At 56.4% G+C, this 18566-nt stretch overlaps 1 protein-coding gene across 1 annotated transcript in view; it reads right to left on the reverse strand.

Moving 5' to 3' along the window:
• The window catches only part of CHSY1 (chondroitin sulfate synthase 1), a 44084-nt gene extending 26398 nt beyond the window's left edge, over positions 1 to 17686 (reverse strand). Inside the window, exons 1-2 of the mRNA XM_040968366.1 lie at positions 17355 to 17686; positions 7220 to 7715 (exon numbers count right to left, since the gene is read on the reverse strand). Of these exons, the coding sequence (XP_040824300.1) occupies positions 7220 to 7715; positions 17355 to 17677 (819 nt within the window). The 5' untranslated portion in view covers positions 17678 to 17686. The remainder of the gene's footprint in view (positions 1 to 7219; positions 7716 to 17354) is intronic.
• Positions 17687 to 18566: the final 880 nt, after the last annotated feature.

Consider the following 18566-nt stretch of genomic DNA (forward strand, 5'->3'; position numbering starts at 1 on the left):
AGTAACTCAGCATCTTTCCCCTCACTTCCTGACATCCCCGCCGAGAAGCCAAGTCAAGGGAGAGTGGGAGCAGCACTGTGTCCAGCAGACACACAGTTCTCATGTGACTTTAGCCGCTGTTTAAAAAGTGACGTGTTTGCACTGTGTGGGGTGTTCCGATGTTCACATTCACCTTACCTGATGAAATGTGTAAAACTCTAAGTTATTATAGAGTCAATTTATAAACACCGAAATGACAAACAGGCATTCCTCAAGGAGGCAAGAACACACTTGATAAAAGGCATCAGTATGGCTAAGAACATAAATCTGGAGTCCCTGGTGTGGGAGACACACTGACGTATTAATGAGTGTGCAAAGAATGCCTTCAGTATTTCCCCAGCTCAGCGGCTTACAAAAGGAAAAGTTTCACAAGTCAGGGCCCGACACCAAAGAAAGTATTTGTGCTGATTTCTTTTATCCTTACTCTGAGGTATGGAGAAAAAGCCCATAGGAAGTCATTTCTGATTTCTTTATTCCTTCTCTGAGACAAAACTCAGAAGCCAGACACTACAGGGTTACCCGCGATGAGGTCAGCAGGAGCGCTGGCGTTACACTGCTGAGCGAACACGCAAGGATCCCTTTCAGCCGGGGGAAGCTCTGCTCTAACGGACCGTTACACATTTTCTGCAGTAATAACACGGTTCATTATAAGCCCGCTCAGATGATAAGCTCTTTATGAGGTCTCCACGCCTGCAGCCCTGGCAAACAAAGGCCTCCCTGTCTGCTATTTCCTAGAAGTCTCCAGGCTCCCCGTCACATCTTGCACAATGTCCACTCAGCCACAGAGGGCCCAGCGTTCTTCGGACGGGCAGCAGGCATGGCCTGCGAGGCTGGCCCCTGCTGCCAAAGACTCATGAAAGCCAAGATGCTAGAACCCAACTACAGACTTCCTCCTGATCTGTCCCTGCCCACCGTCCCTACCCTCTCCCCGTCCAGAGTGCCACACGGCACATGACCATCACAGTCCCTTCTGCTCTCTCCTCTCTTGAGAGAGCCCTGGCCAGGCGTCCTGTAAAAGGTGCCACCCTCAGGTAGGTGTCGGGTTTTCTCCTGCCCAGGTGGGGTGCTGGGCCGGGAAGCCTACACACCCAGGATGTGCTGTGGAAATGCTGAAGGATGCAAGGGGAGGCGGTGGGCTCTACCCCCACAGGACGCCCTCCCGCCACCGCAGTCACCCAATCACACGCCCTAACTACTTTGTAAAAAGTGCAGATCACTGCATAAGTCAATCTGAGGCTTGAGAGAGATTTCTGACCAGATCACCCAGACACACTTGAAAAACCAACTGCACTTAAAATTATCTTTTAGTTTCAGCTTCTGAATGTCTGCCGGCTTCATCTATGGCCACAAATGCTCTGTTTTCAGTGCCTGGTCAACCCTGGTCTTCCTGCATGCTGCCCACTGACCTCCACTCCCTTCCAACTGGTACGCTACTTAACAGCTGCTACCACAGCCTAGAGGAGAGGAGGAACACAGGCTACACGCATGGACGCAGTGCAGATCTCTGTAACACAGGAGCCGGGGGTCTCTGTAAGCTACAGCTGGCTGCTTCCCACCAGTCTTAATCCAGGATGGTCATGGCCAGACCCAAGGCAGGCTTCTCTACCACCCAATCCAGGGACTAGAAGGGAGATGTTCCCAAACATTGTTGTGTCACAGATGTTTATCTGACTGTGGACGAGCAGCAGCAACTGCTCTTGAACGGGAGCAAAGGCACGAGTCACCACGGAAGCCAGTGTCCAGTGCAGGTCATTGGATTCCACCTGCAAGATGCCAGGCATGGGGCCCAGCAATCTGCTTGTTGGTGGGCACGTCACCTGGTCTTGTGCCTTCCACAAGCAGCTGGGTGGAGATGCAAGGGCAACAGCATGTACTGGGACTGTGAATGCACATATGTGCACACACTTTCCCGACCGAAGCTTCTGCATCGCTCAAGCTTGAGCAAGGCTGTCTTACACGTGCAGACCTTCTGCAGTGTCACCACCACTTCCCTAACGCATCACAGGTGCGTCCTCACTGCCCCCTTGCCTACCGTCAACACCTGCGCCATCGGGCCCACCTGTCACCTTGTCACCCCACCTTAGTGTGTCCCCCCCCTTCTTTCTCCACTTTTGTCCCTCTGCACTCCAAGTCCCACCAGGCTAGAAGATGGTAGAGTCCACTTCCTGTGCTGCTGGGGCCCCAAGTGGGCAGTGTGTTGCTGCCAACAGACACCATAACTTAAGTAATAAATGGATATGCAGGCATGTTGTAACTAGCCGGTCCCAAGTCTTTCTAATTCTTAAGGCACAACACTCTGACTTCCCAAACAGAATAGAAAGGGATACTTAGGAGAAGCTCACCTAGCCACACAAAGCAAATTCAAGTGTAGGGACACCGCAACGGATGGTCTCGGGTGGCTTCAATGAAAGGGAAGAGTTTTATTAAAGACCCCCCAAACATCCTTTCTTCCAGAAAAGTAGAGAGACCACTGCCAAACACTGTCAGAGGCGACCATTTCCGGGCTCTGGATTTGAGCTGACAGTGTGTAATGATATGGAGTGTTTATGGGAACTAAGCTTTGTGCCATTTTTAACTTGCCCTACTCCCATCCCCCACTTCCCGGGTCTGCTTTGGCTTTCAAAACCCAAGCCCACAATCACAGCGAAAAAAATGCAGCCTGAAGCCACCACAAGGGTCACGGGGGGCGCGGGGGAGGGGGGGGCGCTGGAGCGCCTTCAAAGTCCCATTCCTAGCAAACTGCCATCACGCAACCTCTGTGGGGTCCTGAGGCCTCCCTGACATGGCTGTCCTAACCAGCCTGCCCAGAGCTCCCTGCAGCCTCTGCGTATTTGTCAAAATCAAACACAAGCAACTGCTCAATACTGAACTGCCCGAGGGTGTGGCAGACAGGGCAAAGAATGGGCGAGAACCACTTCAGAAGAGAAGCAGGGGAAGAAGCTGTCCATCTGGGGCTCTGCAAAGTCCCAAAGTCTAGATTGCTGAGAGCCCAGAAGGTCACAGGCACGCAAGGGGTTGTTGACAAGCTCAGGAAGGAGGCTGAAAGCCCCGTCACTACCTGACCTCGAGGCATTGCACAAGCAGGAAGTGACGGCCAAGGCACAGCTTTCCACTGCCTGGCCCGTGTTCAGGGCAAGCACCAACAGGTACACACTTTCTCGGCCAACACAAGGATGTGTCTCCCCTCCGGGCACCCAAGAGATCTCTGTCCACTAAGCAAAGCACGCGGACGCCTGAGACCACACACGACAGGGACAGACTTCACCGGGCCACTTCTGAGAACTTGCCACAGCAGCGGCACCGCCAAGCCCTGGGGAGGGGCCAGAGTCTGACATCTCAATAAATCCTCAGATCCTATAAGCAGCTGAGATGGGCACAGAAACAAGACAGCATGGCTCACTCACAGCCGAAAAAGCGCAGCACTAAACAATCAGACATCACTGTTATTACTATTAGGACTATTATTTTAAAGAGTCCAGCAACATTCTGGAGCTGTAAGGCAGTTTCTAAATGAAAATCTCACTGCAGGGCCCAGTGTGGTAGCCTAGTGACTAAAGTCCTCACCTTGAGCACGCCGGGATCCCATATGGGCGCCAGTTCTAATCCCAGCAGCTCCACTTTCCATCCAGCTCCCTGCCTGTGGCCTGGGAAAGCAGTCAAGGACGACACAAAACCTTGGGCCTCTGCACCCACGTGGGAGACCCAGAAGAAGCTCCTGGATCCTAGGTTCAGATTGGCTCAGTTCCAGCCGTTATGGTCACTTGGGGAGTGAATCAGTGGATAGAAGATCTTCCTCGCTTTCTCTCTTCCTCTCTGTATATCTGATTTTCCAATAAATAAATAAATCTTAAAAAAAAAAAACCACCTCACCTCACTTCACCGCAGATTTGAGCAGAGGAGTCAGTGTAATAACCAAAATCGATTGAGACGACCCATACAGAAAAGTTAACAGAGACCAGCAGATGTAGGATGGACTTTCAAGGCAGTGGAGGGTGCGGTGGAAACGATATCTAAAGAAACGAGTGCTACGCGTTCAACTCCAAAGAAAAGCAACCTGCACACCCAAAAAGCTTGACAAACTCCAAGCATGGCAGACCCAAGGAAGTCACTCCACACTGGGCGGCGAAGAGAAGAGCTGGAAGCTGCAAGGGAGTCAGATAACCACACAGAGGGGTTCCGAGCAAGTCTGACACCCAGAAATCAGGGCTGGGGTGGGCATTCAGCCTGGCATGAAGCCATCAAGCAGGACGCCCGTATCCCATGGCAGAGTGTCTGATTCAGCCTTGCTCGTCATTTCAGCTTCTTGTTAACACACAGGAATGATGGCTCTTGATGGGTGGTCAGCTTCCTGCCACCCACATGGACTTGAACTAAGTCCCAGGGCCCCATAGGGAGTGCACCGGTGGACAGGCTGGGGCCCCTGCACCCACATGGGAGACTCGGATCAGCTTAACTCTGGCTGCTTGGCCATTTGGGGAGTCAACCAGTGGATGGAAGATTTCTCTCTGTGGCTCTCCTTCTCTTCATAAATTCGATCTGCCTTTCCAATTAAAAAAAAAAACTTTAAATTAAAAAATAAATAAACTGAAGAGAATGCTTAAGCCATCTTTTCGTTACCTATTAATAACAGTATGGTATAGTGTTTCACATGTTTGTCTAAATAAAACTGCTTCAATTATTTTTCAATGATGTTTCTCAAAAGATTCTGGAATAGTCCGAGTTTATACTCCAACCGCAGGCTGGTGTGTTGAAAGCTCCTGGGCTCAGGAAGGAGGACTCCTGAGGACTCCAGCGGGCGGCACCCAAGCCCCATGGAAAAGGAAACGGAGAGGCCTGAGCACACAGCAAACATCCCAAAGGAGAAAACCTTTATAAAGGACAACAAGAAGCTGCAAGGGAGAAGCTTGCAGCACACTCAAAAATACACCGGACAGACGTTTGTGGCCCAGAGAAGGGAAGAACTCCTTTTAATGAGACATACAGAGCACAAGCCACGAGGAGAGAATGGAGTTGTGATGTGCGTAGAATAAAAACCCCACCAGGAAGAATAGTGAATGACACTGGGCCTGGATTCACAATGCATGCAGAGTAAAAATCCCATGACGCCATCCGGGAAAAGACATCGCTTCCAGAACAAAGTGCTCTAACAAAACCATCATACAGACAGCATCCCAGCAGATGTGGGGCCAAGACTGCAAACAGGCAACAGACAGGAGCAGGGAGAGAGCTCCCACAAGGCAGATGGAGGAAGGGGCAGGCACAGCCCCTGGAGAGCCAGCTCAGGAACTCTGCTGCCATTATGCACTCAAAGGACCAAAAAGCAGAAAGGGCCCTTGACTGGCCTACCCCAGGGTGGACCTCAATGCTGCTGTCCCTGACACAGGCCCCAAGGCCACTTGCAGGGAACATTAAGTCTAAGGGGTGACTTCAAGCACCCAGACAGGGTGACGCCAGGCCCCCTGAATGTAGGGAAAAAAATGGCTGAAGATATCCTCTGATCCCGTGGCCCTTGGACGACACCAATTCCATCTTGGCACTAATCCTACAGCCAAGTTCGTGATAAAGTCCAAGATCCTGGCTCTGCTGGATGTCCATGGATCATTAGGACTGCATAAGACAGGTCTTACCCAATGCAACTCCAGCAAGGCTTCTAAGTGCGAAGAATTCCAAAACACACAAAGGCATTACACAGTTTCACTGTAATGTTATCACTGCGTAAAATTCAGGATATACCACAAGTGGGGGCCACCAGCCTGTGTGAACATCAGCTTGAGTCCTGGCTACTCCTCTTCTAATCCAGCTCCCTGCTAATGCGCCTGGGAAAGGCGCAGGAGACGGCTCCATTGCTTGGGCCTCTGAACCAGTTGGGAGATCTGGAAGAAGCTCCTAGCTCCTGGCTTTGGCCTGGCATAGTGCTGGCCATTGTGGTCATTTGGGGTGTCAACCAGTGGATGGAAAATCTCTCTCTTTTCCTCTGTAATTGTCTTTAAAATAGATAAATTTTAAAAGATACTGCCAGGGCCTGGCATAATGGCTCAGTGGCCAAAAGACTGCCTTGCCTGCGCCGGGATTCCATGTGGGTGCCAGTTCGTGTCCTGGCCGATCCACTTCCCATCCAGCTCCCTGCTTGTGGCCTGGGAAAGCAGTAGAGGATGGCCCAAAGCCTTGGGACCCTGCACCTGCGTGGGAGACCTCAAAGAAGCTTAAGATCAGCTTAGCTCCAGTACAGCAGCCACTTGGGAAATGAACCAGCAGACTGAAGATCTTTCTGCCTCTCCTCTCTATAAATCAGCCTTTCCAATTTAAAAAAAAAGATACAACCAGCTGTAGTCTGCATAAAACAGAAAGAAGCCCCAAGTAACTTTCTTTGCTGCATAAACCCTCACCAAGAGGCTTCCCCTGGATTGAGAACAGGTGTCTGTTCACCGGGGGATTGGGGCTGGATGTGCAGGATCACATACCAATTGTAACTTCATGAATTTACCATCTAAAATCACACGGAAAAGCACCCTTGAAACCCCACCCACTACTCGCAAAGAAACAGTCACAGCAAATGTGGGATGAGAACAGTATGGGCAAGAACTACAACCTCTGCATTTGGTGCCTGTCGCTGCGTGAGCGGGCTGGCAGCCCCCCGGGCCCCTCGTGAGGCCCACGGTCTGCCCCTCCTGACACCGCATGGCTGGCTTCCACGGTGCAGGCCAGGGACACACACCTGCCAATACAGTGGCCAGCTCTAACAGCCCACTCCCCCGACACCTAACAAGCGCAGCTTCTGTGGACGCCGCCCTTTGCATGTCAGGAGAGCTGAGAGGTCACCAGTCAGCCTTGATGAGAGGATAAACAGAGTGCCCTCAGACAGGATGACCGACCCCGAAGCCAAGGTCCAGGTAAATGCAAAATCAATCCCGGCCTTTCACCATCACTCCTCGTGTGGGCTCCTGCCCTGCATGGGCCAGCATGGGAGGAGAACGGGCCTCTGGGAGGCTGGAGCAGAGGACGCTGGCACTTCCACACATGGAGCTGGCACAGGTCAGAGAGGACGACTTGCAGGATGATCATGAACACATCACTGTGACGTCTCTGTCTCTGGAGGCCCCCCACTCCATGCCTCACTGACCGACTCCCCAGCACTGTTAAGGCCAACAGTTCTTCCTACAAGGAGGAACTCTGCTCTTACCTCGTAGGACCAGACGCACTGCACGCCAGCGAAGCGCCGGACACACCTCCCCACCTCCACGTCCTCATGCGTGGTGTACATCTCCCGCAGGCACTTTCCGATGTGCGGGACCATCCTGCGCAGGACCTCGCGGCTCATGATCACACCAGGCCCCCCCATGCAGAAGTTCTCCCCGGGCTCCAGGGCTAGCTTCCCCATCTCCTCCGTGGTGCCCAGGCCCGTCTGCCCCAGGAAGAGGGGCTCGCTGCTGTTCAGACTCCTCAGGAAGTTCTCCAGGCGGTCTCCTTTGATGTACACGTCGTCGTCCGCGCGCATGAACCACTCATACCGGTCCAGGTAGTGGTCGTGCATGTACTTGAGCATCATGAATGACTTCTTCTGCGGAGGGTACGAGTCGTCCACGCCCCGCAGGGGCACCACGGGGATCGGCCCCGATGTGTCCGAGCCCTCGCTGGAGAAGAACTCCACCTTCCCAGGAATGCTCTTAGACCACGTTCTGGAATTAAAGGAAGTATCGGTTAGCCAGCAGAAGTTCCCCAGTTGCCTGCCCTGAAGCTGCCTGATCTGTCTACTTCCTCCTAATGGCCGTTCAGGCCACCGGGAATCGCGGAACCCGCCCAATCCTTAGAGAATCTTGGCCTAAGCCCTGGCTCCAGATGAAACCCAAATGGCCAGGGCAGTGAGATCAGGATGGGAAGGTTCATTTTCTGAGACCACCAACTCCCTGGCCACAAAGCCCCCGCTGCATAAAATCACCACCAGCATCTCCACCAACAAATGAACTGCTCACTCAGCATGTTTTCTCTGCCCAGCAGGTGCCAAGCACGACCCCTAACACACAGCTGACATCAGGAGACGGACAGCTTTCAGCAGAGCCTGCAAACTTGAGACAAGTTCCCCAAGAGAGTGGGGTACAGAAGGCAGCCCAGGCTCTTCCAGGGCAGAGGGACGGCGGAGGGTCTGAGGCAGAGCCTGGCGTGTGGAGGGAAGCAGCGCTGTCATGCAGACATGGAGGTAGGCCCCTCAGGGCCTGGCAGAGCCCACGGAGACATGGGCATCTCTGCACTCTTCAACCCACAGAAGGATAGAGAGATGAGGCAATACAGGTGTGCTCTGAGGTCCCCAGGATGGGGACAGAGAGAGTGGGAAGGAAGCAGCAGGCAGCAGGGAGAAGAGCCATGTGCTCCCACAGCAGTGCAGACTGAGGGAGGAAGGACAGGGTTTGCCCATCTGGCAGCTGGCTACGGATGCGGCATCAGAGGCAGGCACCTTCCCACAGCATTCCTCCACCCTCCCTCTGGCTGGGTGCTGAGAGCTGAGGGCGTACAGCCACGACAACCACTGCTCCCAGGAAACACACACAGAAAGGGGAAACTGCAAAGTCAGGATGAAGAAAGTCACGGATGCACACTTCTGTTCGTCCCAGGGGATGCTGCTGTTATCTTACTTCACTGTTGCAGTTGTGTATGTTAGAGTGAAAAAGTGACTTGAGGAACCATGTACTTTGTTTGAAGGAAAGAGGGACGATGGGAGAGGCAGAGCATGAGCACCTGTACTTCAAATGCCCATGGTGGCCGGAGCCGAGCCGGGGGTCAGCAGGGAAGCAGGAAGCTGGAGCCACGAGCCAGGCCCAGGGACGGCAGGCGCTCTGCTGTGCTGGGCTAAACAGCCACCCAGAGAGCAACCTGAAAAGGAATCTAACGTGTGGAAAGAGGTACATCGCGGGCAAAGTGGGCGCAGCAGGTGGGAGGAGGTGGGCAGAGGTGATCACTGCTACCCTCACATCTCCGCATCGGGAGGGATGCAGAGTCAGGGCCAGGTACGCTCCCAGGACACAGCGCCTCCGCACCTCAGTACACTTCCAAGGTACGAAGCCTATGCCTGCTGTGTAACCGTCACTAACTGAGCCACAAAATTTCTCCCTGCCTACAAAACTGATGTTTTCTTTTTTTTAAGATTTTTAAAAAAATTTTATTGGAAAGGCAGGTTTACAGAGAGGAGAGACAGAGAAGATCTTCCATCCGTTGATTCACTCCCCATGTGGCCGCGATGGCCAGAGCTGTGCCGATCTGAAGCCAGGAGCCTGGAGCCTCCTCCGGTTCTCCCACACACGAGTGCAGGGTCCCAGGGCCGTCCTCGACTGCTTTCCCAGGCCACAAGCAGGGAGCTGGATGGAAAGTAGGGCTGCTGGGATTAGAACCGGCGCCCATTTGGGGTCTTGGCACATTCAAGGCCAGGACCTCAGTCAATAGGCTACCATACTGGCCCCGAAACTGACATTCTAAAACATGGAATTAGTTAAGTTTAAAAACAGTTTACGGGCCCGGCGTGGTAGCCCAGTGGCTGAGGTCTCCTCGCCGTAACACCTGTAAGATGTGTCACGGTTCTTCCTACTGAAAACACGCAACAGCCACTGTCACCCCGTGATGCAGCAACTGTAAAATGCACCCTCGTTTCAGGGAGAGCCCAAGGAGGCAGAGACGCCCATCCTAGTGGCACTGTGGGGCTCAGGGGGCTCCATGTGTCCTACAGACACGCCCCGTCCCCTAAGCAGGAGCCCCGGTTCCCCCTCAGAGAGCCTTCACAGCGTCCCCACAGCGTCACGGTGCCTCTGCCCAGGGATCCTTGGCTGCCTTCTAAGCGACCCAGGGAAAGTTCCAGGGCACCCAGCTGTTTCCTGGGGACTGCGGAGATTTCTCTGTAGGAAGCCTGCACGCTCCAACCCCAGCGAGCGATGGAATGATCTCAACTACTGGGACAGCTTCAGTCGCACTCTTAGTGGAGAGCAGGACAGGGCAAATGAGCACCCCGGGCTGATGCCAGGCTGCTGGGGCCCTGTCCGCCTCAGCAGCAGGCCAGGTTCCTGGAGCGTCACAGTGATGGTCAGCCTGGTGTGACACACCCGCCCCTGTTCCCGGGGAGCTCAGCACGGGCGCAGGTCCTCACTTGGAAGCGCCTTCCCGGTGTGCCTGGCTGTGTGCACCGGCTGTCCTACACATTCTGCCTCCCCAGGGGAGGGGTGTATCCAAAGCTTAGGAGAAAAAACTACCTAGGCGTACTCTTTAATGTAACAAGCAACCAAAGCAATGTTAAGGACTGATGAGATTTTACTTCTGTGTAAAAGAAATATTTTTTCTTTATGTAACAGGCACAAAACTGAGAGAAAAACAGTAAAAGGAGTTCTAAGTTTTGAAGCATGTGACTTCCACTCCCCTTTGCTCACTAAAGGATGGGGGACTCAGCAAGTTTCCCCCCGCCGCTGTTACTCACTCATCTATGGTCACAAAACAGGAAGTCCCAGGCGCTCAGGACAGACTCACCTCTCAAGTGAGAGAAGACAGGAAAACAGGGTTTTCCATGGTAAAACTTAGATATTTATGCTCTTCCCTGTACAAAAAGGGGCTTAAGGCAACTAAAATACCCACAGGATAAGAAAAATCAGCAAGGAAATGAGGCCTCAGCAAAGCAGGAAGGAGAGCCTCAGGGCAAGGCACACAGGCCCCAGCCCCGTGGGCACCGCCCCATGGGCATGCCCCACCTGCTGCACACCAGCATTGGAGCGGGACTGTGTGCCATCGTGACCCCCAGCCGGGCTCAGACAGGCCCGTGTGGCCAGCAGCCTTACAGCAGGGAACCAGGCAGCAAGTCCCTGGGGACACGTGCCCAGGCTCAGGGGTGAACCCTGCTTCCAACACTGACCCTAGGAACTCTCATGGCCCCTGCTCCATGGAGGAGGCCAGGGGCCACCTGAAGCACCTCTGGTTGGTGTGTGGACCCAGTTTGGTCCCCAAAAGGGACACGGAGGGTGGAACCCCACTGCCAGTGGGAGCAGCACTGGTCGTTCCTGGACAGCCGGCAGGAGGTGACTGGCATTGCCAGGCCCACTGCCGCGGAGCTCCGCGTGGGTCCCCGCAGCGCAGTGAATGTATTCAGTTATAGCTTCCCCTCCCGAGAGTGTGGTTTCCGGCTGTGTGGTTTCCTCTTTTAAAATGTTCACTGTCTCGCTGGGCACGTCCTTTGGACATGAGCAGTCACAAGTGCTTTGGGGAGGCAGAACAGAAATCCTGACGTCACATCACACTCCTGCCAAACCATAACACACACGAGGCGAAAGCCAGCCCTACTGAGCCCACCTCAGCATCGGCCTGGCCACCAGCAGGGGACGCATCTCCAGGGCCTTAAGAGCAAAGAGGCACCTGTCCGCCGAGCCCAGGTTTTCAGCAGATGATGGAAGGGTTAACCAGTGGCGACCACAGATATGTCCCACTCCAAACATGAGAATCCAAGCAGACAGGGTCAGAGACAGCAGGTGAATGCTGCCGTCACCTCACCTCGCCTGCCCGCTACTGTGGCACATGCCAAGCATGCCATGTCAACAACACCTAACTGTAACGGGGGAGCTGGAGCTGTGTGGTGCAGACCCCTCTGCAAGAGAAGCTTGCTCAACAACCACCAACGGCTACCCTTTAACGGAACAATTAATGCATTGCAACAACCCATCTCGCATAGCATCTCCATGAGGTGTGGGAGGTATCATTGTGCGCATTTAATGGGTGAGAAGACCAAGGCTCGAGGCCAGAAAGCTGAAGAAGCTCCAACCGTGCTACAGATGGATTGGAGTGACGGAGTGCACTGGCCAGCCCAGGCAGCAGCTGCTCCATCCCACACGTGGGTGCCAGGGGTTATCACCCACATTTTTTTCCAGTCTCTCAGCCACTACTGATAAGGCTGCGGAAACAGTCCTCACAGATAAGGTAGGCAGCCTGACACATACTTCAACCACTTTCACAGGCCCTTTGTCTGCCCGGCCTGCACAAAAACCTGGACAAAACCGGCCAGTTACCAACTGGGGTTGGACTGAACTGAAAGCAGAACACCTGATGCAGACATTAGCTTCTGAAACCCTCTGTGTGTGCTGGACCCACGGCCCAGTCGGCACCTGCCACGTGCCTGTGGCCACCACCAGCATCGCACGCGCGATGCCCAAAGCTCTTCCAGCTGCACTGCTCCTTCCGGGCTCTGGATCTATGACTCCAGTCACCCCTGACCTTCTGGTTCCCAAGAACCAACTGGATGAATGACATTTAACCATCTGCACTAGTCTATAGGGCAAATGTTGAGGCTCCCTTCAGCAATGTCCTCAGTTAAGGCAAGCAGGTGACCTCCAACACTTTAACTCCTACCTGGGTGTCTTGTTCCTCAGAGTCTGCCTAGAATCAATGGCCGCAAAGGCCAACAGCAGGTGGGGAAACTCTGGGGTCCTCAGTGAGCAGCCACAGCAGGACCCATTCACCATCAGGCCAGCGATGAAAGCATAGGGGGTGAACTGGTGCTAACTGTGCTGGGAGGGCGGGCCCCGGGAAGGCAGGTTCTGGGGTCAGGAGGGCCCAGAGTGCCAGCACATGCAGCACTGGAGGAGCCGCGAGCAGGCCGCCAACCACCTCTCCTTCAACCCTCCACTCTCTTAGCCTGGAAACCAGCCAGCGGAAAAACCACCAGATGTAGCCCATGGGAGTTGGCATCCAGGGCTGGCCAGGGGAGCGTGCAGCCCCCAGGCCACATGAGGCCCACGGCCACACAGGGTTCACAGCATCATCTGGTCCTGCCTGGCCAACATAACCACAGGCAGGATTCTAAATTCCACACATCTACAGCAGGCTAATATATAAGTTGGTAACTTTGTACAGCCTGAGAATGCTGCTATAAATGGTTCCTGACAAAAGGAAGTCCTTGCCACCCACTTAACAGTAATGCTGCTGGCTGGTCCTCTAAACACAGATCCTGTGCAGGTGCCCTCCTGCTGGACTGTGTCCCGTCAGCTCCAGACACCTGTAACACAAAACCCACGCTTCCAGGACCAGTCTTGTCCACAGCCCACACCTCACACCCACAGAGCCGTCCCCTCTCCCAGCTGCTTCCCGTGGCTGTCACTGCTCACTGTAGGGGACCCACTGCCGTCTCTGCATCAGCATCCTCCAAGACGGTGACCAGTCCGCACAGTGGGCACAGCGACTCCTTCAGGCCCCTCCACTCCCAGAACCGCCATCCTTTCCTGTCGTAGACTGCACTCAGCAACAACTGGGACCTCTGTGTCAGCAGCAGCTAAACAGACCGGGGAAAGGGAAACCAGCAACAGGAGAACGCCCAGCAAGTGGGCACCACGGGGCAGGAGGCACCAACATGGGAACCCCCGGACCCTTTCACGGAGATAGGGCCCCCACTCTTCACCTCCCACAGAACATTCACGGCCTGGACAGACTGCGTTGCCCAAGTCCACCTGCAGGCTGCTGACCGGGAGTCTCCTGGTCAATGGGTGCCAAGGTGCATTTTAGCCAGGAAAGTGAGCAGTGCTCTAAACTGGTTCTAGATAAACACAGTTTACTCAACCCAAGAAACAGGAAACGAACTCGGAGCACGATAAGGCCGGAGGAGCTTGGTGAGGCTGGGAACAGGAACAGGCGGCCTCAGCCGGAGCCTGGGAAGAGTCACTGGCCAGTGCGACGCGATCGGGAAACGCGACGCGGGCACCTCAGAGGGCTTCTCCAGCTTTCTTCCCACAGGTCCCCGCAGCCTGATGCCAATCTCTGCCCTGCGGCCCTCCCAGGGCACGCACTGGGAAAAAGCGGCCACCTCTTTTCTCCTGAGAAAGTAAAGAACAAGCCTCGCCCATGTGCGGCCTAGGAGAGGTAAGAACTGAACTAAACCCAAGGTGCTGGACCGACCGAGGGTGAGGGCAGACGCCTGCAGCCAGGTCTCAGCAGCAGCAGAACTCTGCAGGCACGGTCAGGTGAAGGAGCCAAGAAACGTTTGAAACAGATGGGAATAAAGAGAATTTCATTTACCGGATATTAAAATGTTACTCAACCTCCAATAATGCCAAAGGGTGGTACTGGCACAAGATTAGAAGGAGAGATCAATGGAGCCAGAGGAAGTTTGAACGTGGTAAAGATGGCATTTGGAATCAGTAGGGAGATGAGCGCTTACCCAACACATGGTGCTGAGACAAGGCACTGCTGGGGGAGGGGGCAGTTACAAGGCTGACACGACGCCTACACTTTCTGAAGTCGGGAAAAGTGAACAGCCACTGCCTGCAATGCTGGCAGCTCATACAGGCACTGCTTCGAGGCCCATTCTGCCATTTACAATCCAGCTCCCTGCTAATCTGCCTGGGAAAACAGCTGAAGACGGCCCAAAGCCCTCCCTGGACCTGCGTGGAAGACCCGGAGGAAGTTCCCAGCTCCTAGCTTCAGGCCAGACACACCCAGCCCGTCTCTGCAGCCACTCAGGGAATGAGCCAGCGAATGGACAATCTCTTAACTCTGCCTTTCAAATAAAAAATAAATCTTAAAAATAAATAAACAGAACTCCCCAAGGCAGTAATTTTCTGAGCTGAAGTGGGGATGAGGGAAACTAACCAGAAAGGGAAAGTTAGACATCAAACTACAAACTCCTCATAGCCAAAATGTAACTAAGAAATCAAACTGTGACTACTAACTAAACACAAGGAATCCTGCTGGAGTCTTCCCAACTGGCCATTAATTAGCATGATAAACAACTCTGGTGGGGTCCAAACACAAACACTGCATCTGTGGACTGCCAGCCACCCACCTGCCTTTCCCACATCAAGGCCCTGGTAGGAGTGCTTTCTCAAAGAGCCAGGACATGGCCAGAGGCGATGGCCTTTCTTGTCCAGGTCTTTCCCAGTCCCTTCTCTCCCTGCCCTGCAGGAAGGCAGCTCCAGCCTTGCGCTGGCATGTCCAACCGGGGATGCCTACAGGAGGCTGCTTGCTGGCACACCTCAGCCTGATGCCATGCTCCCTGAAGCCTCATGACACCCAGAGCAGGGAGGACATCACCCCACCCACCCCTCCCGTTCCAGCACCTATTAGCAGCCAACAACCTCTTTGAGTGGCTTGCCCTGACCAGGAGAGAAAGCCTCTGGGTGATGCTATGCCAGGCTCTCAGGGTCAGGCCCCGCAGGGGTGGCGTGTGGTCAGAGCTCTAACACAGCCTCAGGGCAAGGCCAGCGGCTCCTGGGGCCTGGAGGGTGAGACAGACCACACTGGTCTCTGACCCACACTGGCGTCTTTGAACATCTCCATCTGCTCTGCGATCAGCTGTAACCGCTTCTCTCTGGCGGTGGACCCTCTCTCCACTTTCAGTGCAAAGTGACCATGGGCAATGGCAGGACTGTTCCGCCCATGAAGGGCAGGGTCTGTAACACACACAGGCCCATCTCCCCTCACAGCAGTGATTCGTGGGGGGTGGGGTTTAGCACTTATGGCACCCCAACAACCCCCAAGAACCTGCTGGTCACTGGTCCCCAGACCTAAGCTCTGGCATGGCTAATATCTGGTACCACAATGTCAGTGTGGTGTGCCCTTCATCTGTAAGCCAAGCAACGGTTAACTGGAGCCTCTACTCTTAGACAAAGAATGGATTCACTTTCTTCTGAGAAACACACCTTCCAGCATGCCCGGCTCCAGACCCGGCTCCATCTTGGCCTGGAAGATCTGAAACCTCCTTTTTTGTGAACGGGGCACAGCACTTCCAACCTCAGAGACAGAACAGTATGAAACCTCCAGCCTCCCTCGGGCCTCTCCTGAGAGGTCCTGACAGCTCAGGGCGCCGGCGCCACGTCCTGCAGCCAGCCTAAACAATCGCAAGGTGGGCGAGTGGATGGGCCGAGGGGCAGGGGCCGCCCTGGGAACCCATGGGCCCCTGTCAGATCCGGAAGAGAGAAGAGATAGGAGGTAGCGTTGGCTTGTAGCACAATCTTACATCCACAGTTAAGATCAGGTGGGAGATGTGGCAAGGCGGCCAGAGGTAGCACAAAGCCTGAGCTCCTGAAAGCCATGCCCAAGAGCACAATGCCAACTCCGGCTGGTACAACGCTGCGCACGGTCGGCGCGGTTCTGTGACCATACACGCGTTATTTGCTGGGGCCGGGGGACCAGGGATCACCTAACGACCCGGACGACCTCTTTTGTCATGGCCCTGCAGCTGGCCGCTGGTTCACGGTGACCTGCCACCAAACTGCAAATCCAACAGTGGAGACTCACCCTCAGCCTCTGGCCTGTGTCTAGGAACGTAGCGACCTCAGACAATTTAGGACTGGCACCAAACCCTGGGAGCTGGCCACGCGCATGGCTCCTGCCTGCTGCACCCGGTGCCCGAGCTGCATTCTAAGCTTTTTAACAGAGCCCTCCCTGGCACAGCGCTGGCCCAGGACCTCAGCCAGACACAGGCGGCTCATCACCTTTATTCTCAACCCTTACCTCCTCCTCTTTAGGTGAGGAAGATCCCAAGGGGTTTTTTTTCTCCTCCCAACAGCATCTAGTGCTTCAAATCCCAGCCCCGCCCGGCCAGCAAAGGTGCTGCTTACAAGCGAGGAACCTGGCCAGCCTTGCTCAGCACCCACCGCCCCAGGATCCTCACACAGGGGAACCCAGCCTCTGTCACACAGTCAAGCAGGTGGCCTCCACCCACCTCTGCACTGCTTTCCCACTCCCACGGAACCACGCCTGCCTCTCCAAAACCACCTCCCAGTACTAAAGACTTGGGTTAATCCCTGTTAATCCCCGACGCGCCTGCAGTCACTTCCAGGACTCCTGTGAGGGGAAGCCTGCCCACACTGCTTATTGCCTTGCACCGGGGGCCAAAGCAAGACGCCTTCCATTGAGCCCAACCCGCTCTTGGGGCAGCTTGGTCCCCGATTCTCTTTCCTTGTGTTCAACAGAGCCGGCGTCGCTGAGCTGGTGCAGCCGGCGCCCTGCCTATCCCGTACAGGAATGACTCCCACGGGGAAACCTAAACGCATCCGGACGTGGGCTCGGGCTTTGCACGGGCAGAGAAGCCACCACTGTCACGGGTGCCGGCTGTCCGTCTTCCACAGCCCTAGAAAGCAAACACAGGGCCCTGGGGCTCTTTCAACAAGGGGACTTGCCCGACAGCTCAGTGGGAGACACACACCCAGAGGGGTGACCCTAGTCCCCGAGTCCCTACAAGCCCACCGCGATCCCGGGTGCCGCACACCTCTGATGCCCACGCCCCGCACCGGCCGGGGGAGGGCACCCCGATCCCACGGGAAGCCCCGGAGCCTTGGGATGCCGCACGCGGGAGGAGCGGGGCTCACCTGTAGGCGGCCACGGCGCGGGTCTGCAGGTATTTCTGCGCGGTCATGACTCCCACGAAGAGAAAGTTCCTGTCGCGCGGGCCGCCATCCGGGTCCGAGCCGTGCGGCCAGAGCTGCGCCCCACGCGCGTCGCCGCGCGCCCCACCGGCCTGGGACGCCACGGCCGCCTGCCCGGGCCGGCAGCTCTCCGGGCTGGCGCGGCGCCGCGGGCCCGCTCGCTTCAGCTCCGAGGCGCGGGGCAGGACGAGCCGCGAGGCCAGCACGAAACCCAGCACGAGCCCGAGCAGCACGCTGAGCCAGGCGCGCCGGCCACGCGCGGCCATGCCCGCGCCGCTCCGCCCGCCGGGCCGCCGCCGCCGCCGCAGGCTCCCCGCGCCCTCAGCCCGCCGCCCCCGCCCGCGGAGGCCAGCCCGCCCTAGCGCCGCGAGGTCCGGCCCGGGCAGCGCCGCGGCCGCCGCGGGCCCGCCGCGCCCATCGCGGCCCCCGAGCCGCCCGCAGGCCCCGCGCCGGCGCTTTGTTCCGCACGCCCGCCCCCGCCGCCTGCGCCTTTAAGAGGGGACCATGCCCGGGCGCGACGCGGCGGCGGCGGCGGCTCCTCCCGCTCGTGCGCGGGGGCTCGGGGCCAGCGCGATGGCGACGGCTGTGGCAGCCGGGCCCGGACCCCCGTCCCGCCCCGTTGGCGTCCCGCGGCTGGCTCGGCTCGGCTCGCACTGCGCCCGCCCCAGTCCTCTTCGTGGCCGGCGCCGCCGCTGCACATCCTCCGGCTTAGCTCGCCATTGCAACAGGAGCCCCTCACGTCACGCACAGCGCGTTATGAAGCGCACCGGCGGCGGCGGCAGAAGCGGCGGGCCGTGGCCCCTCTCGGGATCCGTCCGCGCCGCGCGATTGGCGCAAAAGTGAATGGGGGGCGGTTCACGTGGCTAAAGTTTGACCAAAAAAAAAAAAAAAAAAAGAATCCCCGCGCGCGCCCCGCCCACCGCGCGGCCGGGGTCGCGGCGAGGGGCGGCGGGCCTCGGTGAGGCGATCCCGGCCCACGAGCGGGCTCCGCGGTCCGCGCCCGCAGCGCCGGCCCCGCGGTCGCGCCCCCGGCTCCCGGCGCGAGGCGTCGCCTGAAGGACGGCCGGGGGCGTCGCTAGCCGCCGGAGCGCGCCGGCCCGAGGGGGTTCCTGCGGCCCCGGGACGGTCCACGGAGCGCACGTTGCCCTGGCCGGG

Source organism: Ochotona curzoniae, unplaced genomic scaffold (assembly GCF_017591425.1).
Source record: "Ochotona curzoniae isolate NIBS_2020 unplaced genomic scaffold, NIBS_Ocur_1.0 scaffold_4701, whole genome shotgun sequence".
In the NCBI taxonomy this organism is placed as follows: domain Eukaryota; kingdom Metazoa; phylum Chordata; class Mammalia; order Lagomorpha; family Ochotonidae; genus Ochotona; species Ochotona curzoniae.